The sequence below is a fragment of the Sceloporus occidentalis genome, unplaced genomic scaffold (genome assembly GCF_023333645.1).
Source record: "Sceloporus occidentalis isolate IW3139 unplaced genomic scaffold, rSceOcc1.0.p SCAF_26, whole genome shotgun sequence".
Lineage (NCBI taxonomy): Eukaryota > Metazoa > Chordata > Lepidosauria > Squamata > Phrynosomatidae > Sceloporus > Sceloporus occidentalis.
The window spans coordinates 5,949,826-5,969,036 of record NW_028317006.1 but is presented as its reverse complement, the minus strand read 5'-3'; the positions used below and the strand labels follow the sequence as shown (position 1 = coordinate 5,969,036).

General features: G+C 41.2%; 1 protein-coding gene across 1 annotated transcript in view; it reads left to right on the top strand.

The window, feature by feature from the left end:
- LOC149300040 (A disintegrin and metalloproteinase with thrombospondin motifs 17-like) overlaps window positions 1-19,211 on the top strand; it is a 93,228-nt gene that overhangs the window by 14,679 nt on the left and 59,338 nt on the right. Inside the window, exons 3-8 of the mRNA XM_089485518.1 lie at window positions 3,989-4,341; window positions 9,043-9,211; window positions 10,362-10,537; window positions 12,221-12,304; window positions 13,003-13,157; window positions 13,489-13,532. Coding sequence (XP_089341644.1) covers window positions 3,989-4,341; window positions 9,043-9,211; window positions 10,362-10,537; window positions 12,221-12,304; window positions 13,003-13,157; window positions 13,489-13,532 — 981 coding nt within the window. The remainder of the gene's footprint in view (window positions 1-3,988; window positions 4,342-9,042; window positions 9,212-10,361; window positions 10,538-12,220; window positions 12,305-13,002; window positions 13,158-13,488; window positions 13,533-19,211) is intronic.

Here is a 19,211-nt window from a genome sequence, read left to right as displayed (position 1 = left end):
CAACTCCCTGGGCTGATCAGAGGAGATCGGAAAATCTCCCCAGACGGCTAATGATCCCCACAGCCTGAAAATGCATGACAGCGGAACAGCTACGCAGGATATCATTAGAGTGCCTGAAAATCAGGATTGTTGCGCATAAACCAGGAGACTTAGGAAGTATACAAAAAGGTACTAAAGGCACTTTGTATGGAGCACTAGCGGTGAAGGTAAGGGAAAGGCAGGGTTGATAAGGGGTTGTATAATGGCGCACCAAGCCTAGTCACAATGCCAGAAACTGATCGCATCATAACAATTTATAAAAAAAAAAAAAGATGGCGGCCGTCATATATTATTAATCATTAATTTTGTGCGTATTAAAAAATAAAATGGGAACTTCATTCGAGAATAATGGTTTGTTAAAGAACTTTGCGAGTACTTGTTTTATATATTCTTTAAAATAATTTAATAAACACTTACCTTAGGTAGAAGCTGCAGCTCCATGCCTCTTGCACATACCAACCAATTCTTACCACTGATTGGCTGCTTGAAACTGCTTTTGGAAGCCCCGAGGTCGTGATTTTCGCAAGTGAAAAGACCACTGAAATCATTGAATGGTGGGCGTGCTCAAAAAAGCTACCTAACATCAACCCCCCCCCCCAAAAAATAGTATTATTTTAGTATTAATAAAAAAATAAAGTGTATCGTGCAAAAAACCCCCCCAAAAAACCTATATACATAAAAGTGCTCCATCACTGCAGCCCCAGCCCAGCCGAACACAACTGCATGGCAAATAGCTGGAGGTGGGGAAAGAGGCAAATGCATATGGGGGGATTCTACAAAGAGAGACCCCTCACCTATCACATGCATTACAGTTCATATGATTTCTGGAGTGTCCCTTTAATACATAACACCCCCAGCATCCTGGAGCACCAGAAACATTAGAGCAGCTGTGTAAAGCATGCCAGTGCCAGTGCCAGTGCCAGTGCAGACTCTATGTGATGCTGCACCAGACCTGTCAATACTAAATGATAAATCAGATTCCAGGTCCAGGGATTTATAGAACAACAGTAGGGTTACTGCAAACGGGACTATACGAAATACCCATTAAAACGTTGCTTTTTACCTTTAACTTTCTTCCACTGCTATTACCCTAGCCTTGCTCTACTTAACCTGTTAACCTGTCACCTAACCAATCTACCATCACTCAAACCTCCCACTCCCCCTGCCGGCAGAAACCTGGTACTGAGCTCTAACCACGTGTACTGAACTTGTCTCCGCCCACAGCCCCCTTCGCACCTCCAATACCCACCCTGTAACTGTCAGACATCGGTCCCGGTCGCGCTGTAATTGGAGGAGTCGGAGCCCTGTGGGCGGGACCTGAAACTCCAGTTGAGTTTCTCTGCTGTACTAATTGCTTTGTCAAAGAGCCGGCAGTGCACTACAACCTGTACGAACCGGTAACTGGATCTGCATCCTAGCACAACAGAACACTGCAACCTCCGCTGCAACGAAGCCACTGCACCTCGCACATACACCGCTACTATATTGCACTCTCCCATTACCAGGCACTGCATCTTCACTGCACTACCTGCCAGGATTTGCACTGCATCATCATAACACGAGTGCTGCACTATTTATTTATTTCACTGCACATAGTCTTCTACATAAAGATACATACACTTTATATATACTGCTGTCTTGGTGCAGATTGAATTCACATGCCCTAGGTTAACATCAGTACACCCACTATCACAGCTGCAGTGAGTCTACCTGCCCTCCAGGTACCCAGCCAATGCAGGGGCTGCCCCTCTGTTAAGACATGCTGGTCCTAAGCCTTCTGTGCCTCCTACTACCCCCAGGTAAGTGAGCACTTCATTGTGTTATGTGCTGGGATGTGTTACTGCTAACTGGAAGAACCCCTGGGAAAGCAGACAATACTAGACATCTGTCCTAATAGACGTGACTTACATATAGAGTTTGGTGAATGATGCATTCCCTCATTTACTACCCCAAATTTAATAGCCACACTCACCTGTGGTTTCCATGCACAGTGTGCCCCCTTTTTGGCAGCTAAAAGGTTAACGTCACTTTGGCAGCGCAGGCGCATTGGATATTCCCAGATCCTGGCTCGGTGCGGTCCTCCCAGGCATCCTGTCTGTTTGTTCTGTTGGACCTTCCAGGGCACTCCATGCTGCCAGAGACAGGAGACTGCCACACATGCACCAGACTCATCCCAGTGAAGAACACATCTGGACAGGTTCTGCTAGACCAGTGTCTGCCAGCAAGACATATTATGTGTAACTGAGTTATTAAATGGCACAAGACGTACTGGAAAAGCATAGCGCATACACACAAAGTGTATTATAGCTACGTATAATATATATACAGTATCTATCTGTCTATCTATCTATCCCTATATATATATATCCAGGTAAAGCAACACTTTGGGTTCTACCTAAACAAACCTGGCCAGTTTATTATAAATCAATGTATATTTGCAATTCTGCTGCCCAGTTGTGCAATCACCATGGCAACTAGTGGAATGTTGTTGCTAATTGCCCTTTTTTTTTTTTTACATAGCCCCCAATACCCAATATGTCAATGACGATAGAAAATCCTTGGTGCAGAGTGCTTGTAATCTTAAAATGAATGGAAGCAGGTGGTTTGTTATTTATTAAGGGGATTTCTGAGAAAAAAAGCGCTTAGCAGTGTGCAAATAAGCTCACGTGTGTATTTCAGCAGATGGCTCCAAAATTTTGAACTTTGACTCTAGAGTGTCTCGTATTTGCTTTTAAAATGGCAAATGGATTTTAAAGCACAGTGCCATGGAAGTGTGTTATGTCTAAAGTGTGTTAAGTATAAAGGGTTAAACCAGTTTTTATAGGGGCAGCACTCAATACCTGCTTGCTTGCAATATTCTGCTTGCCCAGGAATGAGTTAACATCTGCTGTCCCATCCTGGGTCTCACCACATGCTTTGATCTCGCTCACAATATTAGTGTAAAACAATACAGGACACATTCTTTCACGTCACATTACACCAAATAACTTTTTGAGTGCCTTCTTTTTGTCTAAATATTTTAAGCATGCACTTGTGCACATATGGTACAATAGTGTCTAGCCAAAGGGTTAAGTTTTTTTATCGGGCTTGCGGATTAGATCGGGATTCTAATTAACACAATGCGGGGAATCTGAAGAGGTGTACAGTTGAAGGCTAAAACAGAATTATTAATAGGATCTAAGATCAAAGCCCCCTGCTGAACAGCACTGTTGCGATACCGCAACAGGTAACAGTACCACAAGCCGATGGAACTTAAGTTATTGTGCCTTACGGCAGAAAACAGTTTAGTAAATACTTCCCTAGTGAACTATATATTAGCAAGTTGAGTGGGGCCCCTCAGACCTTGTGAGCATCTTGCTGGATGCGTGTGTTGTGCAGAAGGCTGGGGGGAGCAGCGTGAAGAGGCCCTTTATATTTCCATGGCTGATGTTTGAGCCGGAGCTGATCCTGGCAGGGCCCCCCTCTTTGAACATCATAGTTTCCGTTCATTAAGGGTTGGAGTCCGGCTGAAGGCTGAGTGCATGGCGCAGCAGTCTGGAGCTCAGCTGAGAAAGGGATCTGGCTTCACTTAATGTTTTTGGTGAAGGTGTAACACAGTAGCAGACGGTTCTAGCTCTCCAGGTGATCAGGGTGCTAGCACAATGTGGTTAAGCATGATGGTCCTTATAGTCCAGGAACAGCCGGAGATCTACCAGTGAACCTCCAGTGACAATTTACAACTTTAACCCTAAACTCCTAACATTTCCATTGCTGCGGAAAGGAAAACAATGCTTACATTGTATTATAAACCACTCAAGCAATGTGGATTATTCATTTATGATGTGGAAACATATGGATACAAAGTTGTTTGGGTAGATTTTCTGGAGTGACGTTGGGAAGTTCTACTTGCTGCATGCATATTACGCAAAAAAAAAAAAAAAGGGTATTTAATTCATATTTTGTTTTACAGCTTTATCCTCTGATCCAGGAGTAGAAATTATAATCCCTCAGATTGTATGGGAGGGGGCAGTCCCGCTGCAGAGAGGAGGGGAACCGAATTTCCGGAGTCTCAGGAGACCACGCTCCATTCCTGGAAGCCATCCAGACAACTTATATGTCCGTCTGCCTGCCTTTGGTAGAGACCTGTACTTACACCTGCAGAAGGACCATCACTTTCTTGCTTCGGGTTTCACGGTAGAGGAGAGGACAGACGATGGAGGCAGAATCCGGGCTGGAATACCAGCAGAGCTGCTTTGCTTTTATACCGGAGAGGTTCTGAGCTACAACCATTCTTTTGCATCTGTCAGCACATGCGCAGGACTGGTGTGTATCATATTTTATTGTCATATGCACAAGCAGTTTGCATAACTAATATCCCCAGGAATAACCAGGACACCTAAGGTTGAGGAGATACATGGGTTTATGGTAAATCAAGTCTTATCGTACCCCTTGGTACAAGCTGATTCAGTGCCTTCCAATTTTTAGAAGTAAGTCATAATAAACATTTCAAGGAGAGTACATACAGAATAAAAGGTAAATACTAACGTTTCTGGGTTTGGGCGTATGTTGAGAAACAGTTTTCTATTATGAATGAGGGAGCACAACCATGTATGGATCCATGGACCATGAACACGAGGGTACTTCAAAATTGAATTAATTTGACTACATTCACAGAAAAAAACGTAAGCTTTCAAGAGCTCAGAAGTTCTTAAAATATCTGTCAGCATCTGAAAGAATGGTAAGATTAATAGGATAAACAGTTCTTGCCTGTCGAGGAACAGAATTCTCAATGTTTAGCGGGAGAAGCACAAAATTATGTGATCATGTATGTTGGAACTTTATTTGTGAAAATTCACAATTGCCAAAAAATACCAGCTTTTAAGCATTCAGTTCCCTTTGATTTCAATGTCAACTGAACTGAGTAGTAAAACCCATGGCATCTCACTAACCCCAAGTTCCTCATACTTAATTTTCTGGGCACATGTTGCCAGGGCATTAGATCTTTCAAGCAGATTTAGCCTAACTAAGCTAAGTAACCCATAGATGCAACAAAATGGCAAAAAAAGTTTGGAGCCAGATCCAAAACCCTAGAAACATGACTATCTGGCTCCTGGGATTTGTCGGCCCCTGTAGTAACCCATTGCAAAGTAAGAACAGCAAGAGATGGGAGAGTAATCATAGAAACGCAATTAAGTAAGGCTACTATATTTTGAGTGGGGTAGAATGTATCAGAGATGCCAAGTTCAGATATTTAATTAGCTGAATATTCTACAGATCATTGTTTTAATTGTACCGTATAAGCAACAAAATAATAAGTGTTCTTAATCCATAAGGGTGATGTATTCGTAAAGAGTTATCGCGATTTTGTTTGTGCTGTCCATATGTGATTACCAAGGTGCGCACAGATATATGGACATGATCATACCTGGGAACTTACCAGATAAGTCTCTTTCTTCTGGGGCGTAGTGACCCAGAGACCCGGGGAAGCAGGGATTTACCTGGAGACTCCGAGCTGAAGCCGGAGAGCTCGCAGGTGTGAATGTAATACAGGAATATTTAAGTGACAAGTACTTGCATTTCATTCATTCATATTAATGGAATGAGCTTTTTATAGAAGCATATGACGGGAAGAATATTATCAATTCATACAAAAATATTGATTTGTAAAAGTATATTGGATAAGTCAGGAATTTTCCACGGGAAATTAGGAGTGTTTTAGTATATACGTGTATATACGTGTACATCAAAGTGACCCATGCTGTTAATTTAAATAACGATGTCAAAGTCAGGAATACGTAGGTGACGTCCATTGCCGTACTGAGGATCGCTAAGCGGCCTTGGCACTTCAGGACCCGCAGTCTCTAAATGATGTGCGGCTGGATAAGTGTGGCTGGAAGTTCCTTTCTTATATCCTTGCAGCGCATGGCCACGCGTGTCCAGCCGGTGGCTGCATGCTGTGGGACCCAACCTACTGCTGGTTCGGTAGTATCTGTAAGTATGTTACCCTATTGGCTACCGGACAGCTAGGTATTTGCCAGATGGCTAGTCGGGGCACGGTCATGCCTGGTTTAAAGTGCTACTCCATCTGTGCAATTTAACTTTTCTCACTAAACACAGCACTAATAAACATCCCTATTACTGTTGAATGTCCAACCCCTTCCTAGAAATAGTTGTTAACTCAGATGAAGTCTACCCCATTCATATTTTTTTGGGCTGGAAACACTTAAATGTCATGTGACAGAAGAGCATGCACTGATAAATTGTTGCCATAGAAACGGTAAAAGTGTTTTTAAAGTTTTTGTTTTGTTTGTGTGATCTGCTTATTTCCCTGATCTACAGAGCTTAATTTATATGTTGTATAAGTGAAATGGCATCATAATTAAGATGATTACTCGAAATCAGTTTGATTTGTGTTGGTAATTGTTAGGAATGTTTTCTCAATGTACCCCTCCAGAAACAGAGAAGACATGTGTCAGTGGTGATACCCCATGCTATAGCAGGAAAGTTGATTAGCTGTGTCATCTTAACCTTGTAACTAGAATCCATCTCCAGAATGTGCTGTTATTCTGAAGACCTCCTGTAATAATCATCGTAGGGCAATTTCACACAAGTCAGGTTATAATTAAATCCATATGGGGGCGCTGTGCATTTGGCTAATATATTTTTTATGATTAATAACTCGTTCCGTATGATATATGTGCTTGGGCCCTTTCCTCGCTTAATTATTTATCCAGAGCTGGTACTTTCACTTTCATTAACCTCTTCGGCCGCATTACAGACCCATAAGCCCCAGTGCAGTGTTTCCTAGAAAGCACAAACACCTCTTTTCACACGATCTTATACCTCCCGGGCACATCCACACCCTGTATCCAAGTCAACCGCACTGCAGTTATCAGAGGAACCTCAGTCTAATCTCTGCTGTAGGTCCTCTATGCTTTGAGAGCTTTATTTGCACAGGAAAATCCTTCCGTTATTGTTGGCAGAAGTTCTATGGATAATGTAGCCTCTCTTCAGCTTCAGGATTGTGATCCTCTTCCTTCTGTGCTGAGGCTTGCAGGTCACTGAAGGATGTAACTGTTTATCCGCCAGCAGTGAATCCCTCAATAAAACAACCTGAACGCAAAAGCAGAGACTGTCACGGACAGCTGCCCTTTAACCCGCACGGCGAGCCCATTTTCAGCTTGTTGGGGCTGCGGGAACCATTTGAACCCAGGTCATATTAAATCTGCAGTGTCCATTCACTTAGAGAAATCCATTCATCCCATTTATCTTGGTGGGGGAGAAAGAGGAAACAGAGGTTCCTTCTTTATGAGGACTCCATTTGTTGTTCTTTAGTAACTGTTTCTTTTGATTTGAACCTGTTGTCGGGATAAACGCCCTATAAGTAGGTTAGATCCGTATCTGGGAGTGAGACTGTTACTGATTCTTTCTTTTTCTATCTCCCACTGGATTGAAGCCAGTGAGTCAGTGCACATCATTACCTGCTAGTTTCTTGTGTACCAGCTTGGGGATCAGTAGACTGTTGTAGAATTTTGTAACTAGGGTGATAATTTATGAAGTGTCAATGTATTTTCTTGTGCATCTGTCACAGCTTTGGTTTAGATGATGGACCAAGGTCCTCTGACAAGTAGGATATGAGATATTGTTAGCTCTCTGGCTATCTCTTAAGTGATCTTCACACTCCATGTCTGAAGCAAGAGTGTCATGCATGTATCATATACTTCTTTGGAAATCTGGCAGCCACAAGGCAGGGCAGGACACAGGAGAGTCTACCTACGTTGGGGACTGTTTCTCCAAAACTGGGATGGGAGACAACCCTTCTCTGAACACATAAAAGTTTGATTTTAAAAGAAAACAGTAGACAGTATTTAAAAGTCTCAGGGTCCTTAATTATTGTGCCCGATATTCTGTGCATGCAGCTGTGGTTGTCTGCACCTAAATTTCTCTGATGGTACCGCCAAACTGTTGTCTTGAGACTCCTGTTGTCTTTAAGAAATAATTAAGTGTACTTGGTTTTGGTCGCGACGCCCTTCCCTGACTAGCAAATTTACATTCTTCCTGTTTGTTTTTGGTGGAATACTGATATGAGGTGGGTCTGTACTTTCCATCTTTGGATCCTAGTCCGACAACCCTTCTACCTGTATCACCTATAAAGTACTGGGGCCAGTGCTTGCATTGATATGGCTGACATCGCTATTGATGGCAAGATTTACAGCCAGAAGAAGGGAGAGAATTTACAGGATCGGATCCAGATAGCCGCTTCCTCTGTGGGAAAAGCCAGCAGTTTGTACAGTCCATAATACTTGAGATCCTGTTTGCGGCTTGCGGAATACTAATTAGTATGCCAGGAGTTTTGGTACCAGAATGCAAGCCGGTATCTAACATGGACACAACTCTTAAAATCTATGGACCTCTCTCATTACAACTAACATGAACTTGATACCCAAGTTTAAATACTTTTTTAAAAAACTGTTTTTAGCAGAAAAGATTGTCTGTGCCTGGACTGTTTTTTCTTCTTCTTCAAACTAGTCTTTGTTGTTTTACATGAACCTGCTGTTTTATATATCAGTGTCTGAGATTCATGTGTGCAAATGCTAGTTGGAATCGTATATTAGCAGATGCTCCATATAAGCTATCATATGCCCTTATGTGCATATGATGGCTAAAGTGATTCACCCCAGCTGCCTCCAGTGGTAGAAGCCTGCATTACACCTCCATTGAGTTCAATGGGCTTCACATTGAACTTGCATCACCCACAAGTCCTCGTCTGTACTTTACAAAGTGGCAGGTGTACACCAGCCCTCAACAACAAACCTTGCTACATATGCCTATTTATTAACAATGGGAGTGTCTTTGCTGTATTTGTACAACTTCTGTGTATCTATAATAGTCGGTTATGGACAGCTTGCTATGCTTTTGGTAAAGTTTTAGGGTTGTGTTAGATTTGTAGCTCTCTAGGAGCAGGAGGCACACATCTGGTCAGGCCAGATCGCTAATATTTTCCCTGATTTGTTTCTTGGTCAGAATGGATACATTCAAATAGGGGACGAGCAGCTGATAATTCAACCAACCAACAGTACGTCAGAATCCATCTTCACCTTTTCTGAAAGAGAGCACATCGTCCGACAGAAGCGTTCAGCAACACCTGTGTCACCTGTTGATGCTCATCACAGTAACTGTCATGTTGTATCAGGTGTGTTTGGGGAAGTATATATATTATATATTATACTTCATCACTATACGCCTTGCTGGTAATGTTGGGTAGGAATTAAAGTAACATGCACAATGATTGGACCTTCCCTGTCGGAGACAAGAATTCACACCAAGGGTATGCTGGATGGTGTAGTGTGTGAGGAAGAGATGGGCTGCATGATCATGTTGTGTGTAGAGTGGAGAGGGGCTGTCTGATAGTGTTGTGTGCAGAAGGAGGGGCTGCCAGATAATGTTGAAGGGGGCGCTAAATAGTATTATGTGAGGAGGCACCAGATATTTTAGAGGGCTAAAGAAAAACTAACGGGACTATTCTTTTAAAATAAATGTATATTTATATAGCAGGATAACTTATCAGTCCAATGTATAAATAAAATAACCACTAAAATTGTCATTTTAAATAACCAGTTCAGGGTATTTCCAGTTCATTGATGTTGACTTTTTTTTGCTGCCCACAAAGCCCTTACAGATGCATTTCCTGGGCTCGTTTCTAAACTCGATTACGCAGCTCTTAAACCATAATTCTGTTCAGGCAAGTCTTGTCTCAACATGCCATTTTAATGGCATATAATTACACTTAACAGATTATGTTATCGTTATTTTAGTGACAGGATATCCCTTTTCACTTCCAGTAATTCTAAAAATAATAATAGCACGTTTTTTTTGTGTCCACACCTGACAGGCATTTCTGCAGGTTAGGCCAGGATTAAACTCTTTACAGGTTTTTCAGTCCTGAACAGAAGCAATATTGTCTTAAACGTAGCTTAACCCTATCTATTCTTGTTTCCCCGGGGTTATTAGTGAATCTACGTTTCTCTTTTTTACTGGCCTGTAATAAGTAATAAGTAATATGCCAGGTAGGGGGTCATCCGACCCTGCACCCTTAAGTACGATTGGGCCCTAAGCAATGGTCCACTATGCCTGGTGTTTTTTAATACGCATGCATGTAGGTGGTGAGGTTCATTCATTATCAGTCTAGCCTTCCAATAAATGTCTTGCCGGACGGCACTATGTATTTTTTTAAAGAGCCATCGCAAGCACTGGAGATGGCTTGCAATTAACCGCACGGATGGGTTAACCTTTAAAAGTGTATGTAATGAGGTATTCATAAGATATTATCTGTACAACTGCAGGGAAAAAAAAGAAGCAGAAGAAGAGCGAGGCTGGCAGTGAATGGCGGGAAAGGAGGAATGCAATCAGGCTGTCTGAAGAGCATACGGTGGAGACCCTGGTCGTAGCGGATGCTGACATGGTGCAGTATCACGGTGCAGAGGCTGCGCAGAGGTTTATTCTTACTGTAATGAACATGGTACGTCCACTTGCAGAGATTGGAGGAACAACATCTTCCAACATTTCTTCTATTATACCTTATCGTTTCTCATTTTTATAAATGTGGGGTAACTGCTCGTGCACAGACATCCTCCAGGCTCAGAAAATGAGGATGTTAGTCAAAATATATACAGTATTTTCTTTCGCTTATATACATATTATTGTGAGCTTTAGGGCTGTAGAACACTTTGACAAGGTTATGTCCACCAAAGCTTGGGAGGTATGTTTTAAAATGCTGTTGGCTATGTTAAACATGTGTTTTATGTATTGTACATAAACACGCGTGTATCTATAGCACATGATGTAACTATTCCAATTCAACAACAGCTGTTCTGGAGACTCCTTAAATGTGGAGCCCTTGAAGACTGTCTGGAATCTACCCAAAGTTGGTGGCCCTTTCATGGGGCGGCATTATGTCACCCGACAAATATAAATAAAGTTGTAGCACGTAAAATAGTACAGCTCCAATTACATAGCTGTGGTTGAACTCCGAGTGTGGCCACCTCTTGAATGGCACCTCTTAAAAAAAGAAGTGACCGCTTGTGCACACAGTGTCTAGATGTGTCTTCTCAGGGAGCGGGACACAAATAACTGTAGGGCATGCTGCTTTGCTTCAGGTGGACATATCTGCAGTTAAGTTCTTTTCACTGCTAAATTAAGGCAGCCTCCTGTAAGTTTCTTGTATGCTTATGTTTGTGGGATGATGTTACAAGCCCAGGCCTAGGGTTCAAAAACTGTCCAAGCCAGCACTGGAGAATCTCTGGCCCTCTATTTGGCAGTCGTCTGAACAATATATACCCAAAATGAACCGCGTCCCACAGAAATGGCAGAAAAAAGGGGTTTAGCTGGGAACTATTTTCTCGAAAATAGCCATAAAGTTTATTTAACGCTTTAAATGCCACGGAGGTGAGGAACTGATATTTGGGGATTGTGCTTTCATATATCTCTTTATAATTAGGATAGTGGAGTAAGGTAGGATAGGCTTATGCATGCTGGAGATGGGTTTTGTCTAACTGGTGATTACAGAATGGGCACACTGTATACGAGCTTGCATGACGTTCTCTGTGCATAGAACACCGTATCGTCTCTGTAGCCTGATTGATGACCAGCTACTGGAAGCAGTCTACATAAATCTCTAGAATAAAATGTTCATCACCAGCCTACAATCAGAAGCTTGTGAGGCCAGAGGGGAAAGTGTGTTGGAAGTCAGTGTTGACCAAAATGTGCCACAGAAGAATTCCCATTGCATCATGTCATGAGCAAAGCGGTTAGTGATAAGTGTGAAAAAAAAAAAAGACAAGCTATTTGCCCAAGCTGGGAGCCGCTGGCAGCTGCTTATTTATGCATCCATTTTACAGGTCTAACCTTAGCTAGGAATTGCAGCATCAGCAACATGCCATACATTCTCTCTGCAGTGAAAGCTAGAAGTACCGACAACCAAAGAACTGACTGTCTGGTTTCAGAATGGTTGTGCTGGAGAACTATCCATGTGGCTCAGTAGCCTTCCTGTAAAACTAATATCAGAAAAATATTTTTGCAAAGGAATATCTGCACATGCTCGCTGTATGGCTATGGATAATTGGCTAAGAATCTTGGCAGTAACAAAGAGCTATACTAGTTCGGCTCTGGGTATATAAGTAAACTTATTTTCTGCTTCTTGCAGGTATACAACATGTTTCAGCACCAAAGTTTGGGAATAAAAGTGTATATACGGGTCACTAAGCTGGTCCTTTTACACAGCCGTCCAGTAAGTGTATAGAGAACTGAAAACCTGGTATGATGTGTGATGTGGCAGCGTCAGTATAGCCTGATTACTTGTGTATCGTAATCTTCCAGCATAGTATTTGCATCCCTGGCTCTGTTTGATCCATATATTAAAGTCACACGTTTTATTGAGTCGCTGCTTTTTGAATTGCTCATCAGTAAGAAATCCAAGGGCTGATAGATCAGTCACTTTGAGGTCTTAGAAGCTGTTGTACCTTCTTACACAGAAAACATTGTAAACTCCCATAAAAGAGGTTGGGGTGGAAAATGAGACTGGGCGATGTGGGTACTGAAGAGGGACTGTCCCTCATAAAGAGGGACACTTGGGAGGTATGTAATTGCAGATTACAGCTGTAACTTAGTCACTATAGCTTAGGCAGCTGTTTAATTTGATTCTTTTACAGTCCAAGATAGCCGAGGTAAGCAGTGGCGGAGGTGACTGCTTTTAGACAAGTCTGACAAGTTTTCCATAGTTGAGTGAATGGGGAATGAATGAATGTGTTGTTAGATCACTGCTGTATTCATACGATATATTTGCAAATATTTTATTTAAAAAAAATAAAACATAATGCATTAATCACAATTTTTTTTAAATACAGCTCGGTGGGATATGATAAAATAACTATTAAATATTATTATTTCCCCGAGAGCAGAACCTTAAAAGGACCTTTCTATTACCAGGCCAAGTTATCTATCGGGCATCATGGGGAGAGGTCTTTGGAGAGTTTTTGCCATTGGCAGAATGACGAGTATGGCGGTTCCAAGTACCTGGGAAACAACCAGGTCCCAGGAGCCAAGGATGACACCCCTGTGGATGTAGCTGTTTTCATGACCAGGTAGGGACTTCTGATTGAGGTATGCAGAATGATATTCATGTAACTGCAACAATAAGTGAATCTGTGTGTTATGGCATATCCAAAAACACCTGTCGGACACCTGTTCATATGCTGTTGGGCCACTACCACCATATTACCAAGCTCAGAAAAGGAACCTGTATGCCCAAACTTGATAGGTGGACAGAGCGTCTCGTGGCTTGGATGCATGGAGGCTTTTTAGGATGCATGGAGGTTTAACCCAACTCAGCTGTACATATAGGTGGTTCCCTGGGCTTTGCACCTCTAATTAAGATGCCTGGAGTAGCTTTTACAGTATACCATTTTCTTTCAGGACAGATTTCTGTGTCCACAAAGATGAACCCTGTGACACTGTGGGTAAGTAAATAAAATCTATTCCGCATATATTTCACATTTAAACATGAACCGAGCTCTATGGCATGATAAGCTAACAAACGTAAGCATATCTCTGATTTAATTCTTTCTTGTGACATCACAGAAACTTTTCATAGCTTTAATGGCAACAATCTCTCAGTGCCTGATTTTCCTGATTTTGGCATTAAACATTACCAGGAAAAATAATGCCATTTATCAGATATATTAGGTGAAGCATCGCCTTTAAGATTAAGTGAGCCTGGGTTACTTATTTATATATTAATGTATTTATTTACATGTAAATGTGGGGAGTGTGGTCATTTTGTCTTGTTTCCCTTGTATTGACTAGATTATTCACTAGTGTTTAACAGGTTGCTTGTTTGTTTTCTAAAAATTATTTGTCTCCTCTATACATCTGCCATTTGCCCCTTTTTGGCAATGTATACATATAAGGATTTCTGGTGAAGTAACCCCATTTAACTCCAGCCATGTGTAACAATAGTCTTATGAATGGAGATACGTAACATTCCGCTGGAAGCTTTTCTTAATGGCTGTGAGTTGCTCATTCATATGAAGTCACCTTCTAAGTATCCGTACTCCTCCTTCTGTATTCAGTTGCCTCCTCTGCCTGGTGTAACTGCTCAGATTCCAAGTGGTGACATTACAGCTATTTGAATGCATCAGCCAAAGCTTATCCTTTTGAGTTCAAGAAGGGTGTTTAAAACATTTGAAAAGTATACAATTTTATACACCATTCTCTCTAACTAGGGTTACTCGGGATCACATTGCTCCATCTAAATATGGAACGTTCTGTATAGAACTAAAAAAGCAGGAAAATGACGGGAAAACAACAATAACACATAGTATAAGAGAATTGATTTGAGACAAGCCTGGCTTAGTATTGAGTGCATTGTTAAGTAATGTAAACTATAATAATTTAAAGATCTTTAATTTCTGATCTTACTATATCTAGGAAAAGGCACTGTTTTAAAGAGAAAAATAATCATCCGGTAATAAGTAGTCATCTGTTTGGGTTCAGTGTGGTTTCACACGGGATATCACATGCATAGTTATGTTATAAACGGAAAAAGTGAGAAAGAAGTGTTTTAAGGTTCGCATGTATGAAGATATTGTTATACAGAATCCTTCATGGTTGGAAGGAAACTCAGCTTATTTCTTGGAATTCCTTAACCATTTTTCTACTTCTGAGACGTAACACACCCAACACACTCGAGGTGTGATTCTCAGAGAATTTTGGGGTTGTTTTGCTCTATTGACCCATGTCTATGTGCCTAGATATTAATGATAGAATTTGTCTAAATTCCCTTTCCAGGGAAATAATAATAATACATCATCCAAACTGTTTACAAGGAGTAAATGAACATAGCAGCTGAATGATTAAATATAATATTTTAATATAATATTTTGTGCTGGATTGTGACAGCGGCTGACTGAAGGTTATTACAAGGGGCAGATTTACTAAAAGGTTCATTTCTTTGGGGTCCAGTTTTTAAGCGTGTAAGAAAGGATTTTTTTAAAAATTGTATACAGATCTCCGAACTACTTTTTATATTTTAATGACATACCTCCGTAGAATCTTTAGAAGTCTGTGATACGGTAGTTTTTAGTCTACTAGTGTAATAATAGAGTAAGATGGGTGAGAATTGATAGAACCATTGCAAAGCTTCTGGGAGCTTTTCTTTCAATATATATCATTAGTTAAACTCTGTTCAGATTTAGTGGAATGTAGCGCTTGGCTGGAAGATTTCCTCAAACATGCCATCATTAACTGAGCAGGTTAAATGAGTTCCAACTGACCTCCGTCAGCACTTCATTCTGAAACCAGACAAGAGGGAGCTATGTGCATCAAAGTAGTTGCTACATTCCTCTGAAACTCGGCTTCTCAAGGCAACTCAAAATACCCCTTACCTTCAACTCAGGATCCCAGATGCCAAGAGATGCTTCTTAGGCCAGATGGTAGAATGGACTCAGGACTATATGTAACAGTGATAAAAAGGGGCATTAGGCTATTGTACCGGATAAACTTCTTCACAAAAAATAACTCTACATCAGGTTTGTGACTTTACATTTAATGAAAGCTTCTTATTATTAGTACAGAATTTTGAGAGCATCTACTCCAGACATGGAGTGTGTTGGTCACTGGAGATCCATTCTGTTGTAGCGGATGTGAGACCCCTACTCTATATCTGTTCTTAGCATTATGGAAACGGCTCCTTTAAATGCGTTCTTTAAAAACTCTTGACAGTAGCATTTTGGAGAGCTGGTCGGCCTCAATACTTTATATAAAAATGAGCACCCAAGCCTTACAAATTGCCGATCTTGCTATTTTCCATCTAACACACGGATCAAATAATAAAAAAAAAAAAGAAAAACATGCTCATTTATAATGTGATTATGATAACTGAAGTTCATACACATTCAGCATATTTCATGTGGCCACGAAGAAGCTGTTTATATTGTCATTAATCCTGTGGATTTGCTGGAAAATGCTAAGCATTCCGTCATGGTACTTTTAGCTCAGGGCCCTTCAGTAGCGTGACCTTGTATGACCTTCCCAGAGATGCATGTATGTAAGTCAAGCAATTCTTTATCTGTTTTGTTAGATCTTGCTAGCCAGGACCACCACACAATCCTTGTTGCTTCCCAATGTCACATGCATATATGATGCAGACTCAATATGTAATATATACTATATTTATTGGGTTAAATTCAATTGAAAAAAACAGTCTTCCTTTATCATACACTGTATAAATCTCAAGACGAAGATGCACATTTCCCTTATTTTAGAACACTGACAATAGACATGTATTACGGATAATTTGAAGTTACCTTTTATAGAATCTTTGTACTCTATTCATCAACATCTCTCCATTATATCAACGCGTTTCCTCTATAGGGAGAACCTGGACAAGGATTTACGGGTTCTCCACAACCCAGAGGCATATGTGTGTTCTTAAGCAAGCAAGTAATTAGTGCTTCATAGGCATAGCACATCGATGAACAAGCAGGGAACCGGTATTATGTTGTACATAGGAAGTCAACAAAATCATTATTAAACACAAGACTTTGGTAATATTAACGGGGCTCTAATCTAACAAATATATAGTCCAGAGAAGATAGTGGTATAGTTAGTTATTTAAACTACTCCAGCCTTGTCCACCCAGAAGAAGCAGATAAATAAATAATGGATATACCTGGAAACATTTTTGTTATCTTGTATAAAGCGCCAACAATTTTTACATCACTTCTTATAATATGTATATATAGGCTAAGGCAGAGCTTGAAAAGAATTGAGAGACTAAGATGAGGTTTTACAATAGATAAAGAAAGCCTTGCATGCAAGTCGATGGGTTATAGAAAAACGTAAGAGATAGTGCCATAGTGAATGTGGGAGCTGTATCAGTAGCAGATAAACCCATCGATTATTATATACCGGTATACGTATTACTAACCTGGAGGTTGCAGACCTGACGTGAGGTGATGAGATGTGGGTCATCCCTCGGTTCCCTTTTACACTTATGGTGGGAATGCCCCCGAATAGTTCCCTTTTGGTCTGCTATCCATGACTGCTTACAGTCCTTTACAGACAAAGCAATCCCCTTCACACCTTATGATTATGATGATTATTTTTTATTTATATAGCGCCAACAATTTACGCAGTGCACCTGAATTTTTTCTCCTTCAACATATGCCTTTCTCTGTCTCTTGGTATAAGAAGTCAGTCATCCGTCATTTGTTGATGGAGGCAAAGTCCTTGATATCTTTGCACTGTGGTGCCCCGTCCCCTCCTACATTTAAAGAGTGGTTTCTCCGGGTGGACCGTAAGAGAGCAATGGAAGAATTGGCTCTATCAGCAGATGGTGCTGTTGAGAGGTACCAGAAGACCTGGTTTCATTTGCTTTCATTTGCCTCTAGCCCTCAGGTTCGGCCTTTACTAAGTGACGCGCCTACTTGAGCCTCTAAGGCTCGGATTTTCTGTTTACTTTGCGCTTACCTCGTCCCCCCCCCCCCTTTTTCGACTCTTCTCCTCTTCTTATCCTTTTCTCCCTTTATCTTCCTGTCTTCCCCATCGCCTTCCCTACCCCATCGCCCCTCTCCCACCATACCTCACCTCCGATGTGAGACGCAGCCCGAATTAGCTTTGTCCTAAGCCGGTAATAATGTCGTGTCACCTATTATCATTGTGATGTTCCCTTTTTTTTGTCTCATGTTTTATACACGATCTAGGACCAAATGCTGTGTCTATTGGATATACTGTGCAATCTGTATTTTCCTGTGATGGCATACTCCCCTCCTACCCTTTTTGGAAACAAAAAAGACAAATAAACTCCTGATTTACCCTAATGGTTCTTGCTAATAATTCAGTTAAATCAATTTTATCAGCTGAAAGTGAAAATATGATGTTTTCAAGCAAATATAAGGTATAGGCTTCTTGTGTAGCTGCGTAATGCTGTTAAATATTGCCAGGCTGGAAAGGATGATGTCAGCACCGAGCAGCTACTGTGGTGAAGGGGTTTGCCCCAGACAGAGCATGACTTTTTTAATGTGCAGCTCCTCAATCAGGGAGATTAATGTGCTTAAGTAGGCTGTATAACACACTGTATATATATACTTAATGGCTCAGTCATGTTGTCTGGGGTAAACTTGACAATTAAAGCAGATACACAGCAGCTGCAGAGTGACCTCACCGGGAAGCACATACTGTGAAGCAGTTATTTTTTTTTTTTCACAGGATGTCGAAAATTATTTTGACAGAAACGTCGGAACGGGGTTCAGACAGGACTGGCGAGGGGGGAACTAGGGTCATTCCAGAATTGCGGCAGTTAGATTGGGGCCGTTTGCGTGACGTTGCAGTGTAGTGTGTGCTGGACACAGCTGTCTGTAAAATGCGTGTGCCGTTGTCCGCTAAACTGTTAGAGCATTGTCTCCCAACTATGGCCATCATGGCCCCTCAAACTGCGCATGTTTCCACAACAACCTGACAAAGGCCCAGTGGGCTGCTTTATTAGCACAGACTCATTGTACTGTTTGTTCTAAATCTAAAGTCTGGAAGCATTGGGGGTTCCTTGAGGACTACAGGAGTTTAATATCACTGCTTCCTGGGTGAAGGGAAGTTTTGAGGGACACCATAGGACGCTATAGAAAAGAAGTGCAAAGTTTTATTGATTCAGCGTAATCACAGATGTGCCAAGCAGAATCTTTGTGGCCTTGTGAAGGCTCTAACCTCAAAGGCGAATATGGAGAAAAATGGCATTTTGTCTTGGGTATAATTATATCGACTCACTATAGCTCAAGCACTTGTAAATGTACATTTACATGTAAAATGCATTGACATGCGTATGAATTTGGGTGTTGGATACAGGATCCAAAGGGATATTGGAGGAGCTGTACAAGCATTTGCAGAAAGCGGAATCTCTTTTCCAGACCCCTTTCATTACCTCATTCATTGCCAGTGGAAAGAGAGGGCACCTGGTTAACTGCTGCATGTCTGGTGGCTGACAGATAAAATAATGCATGAATTTAACCTCACATTCATGGCTTTCCAAAGATTTTCACATTGTTTAAGATTTTTTTGCTGATCAACAGGGAAACTATTATTAAAAAGACCGCTGGGTTTAACCTGGTACATTGAAGTGGTGTAAATGCTTAGGCAGATTTATT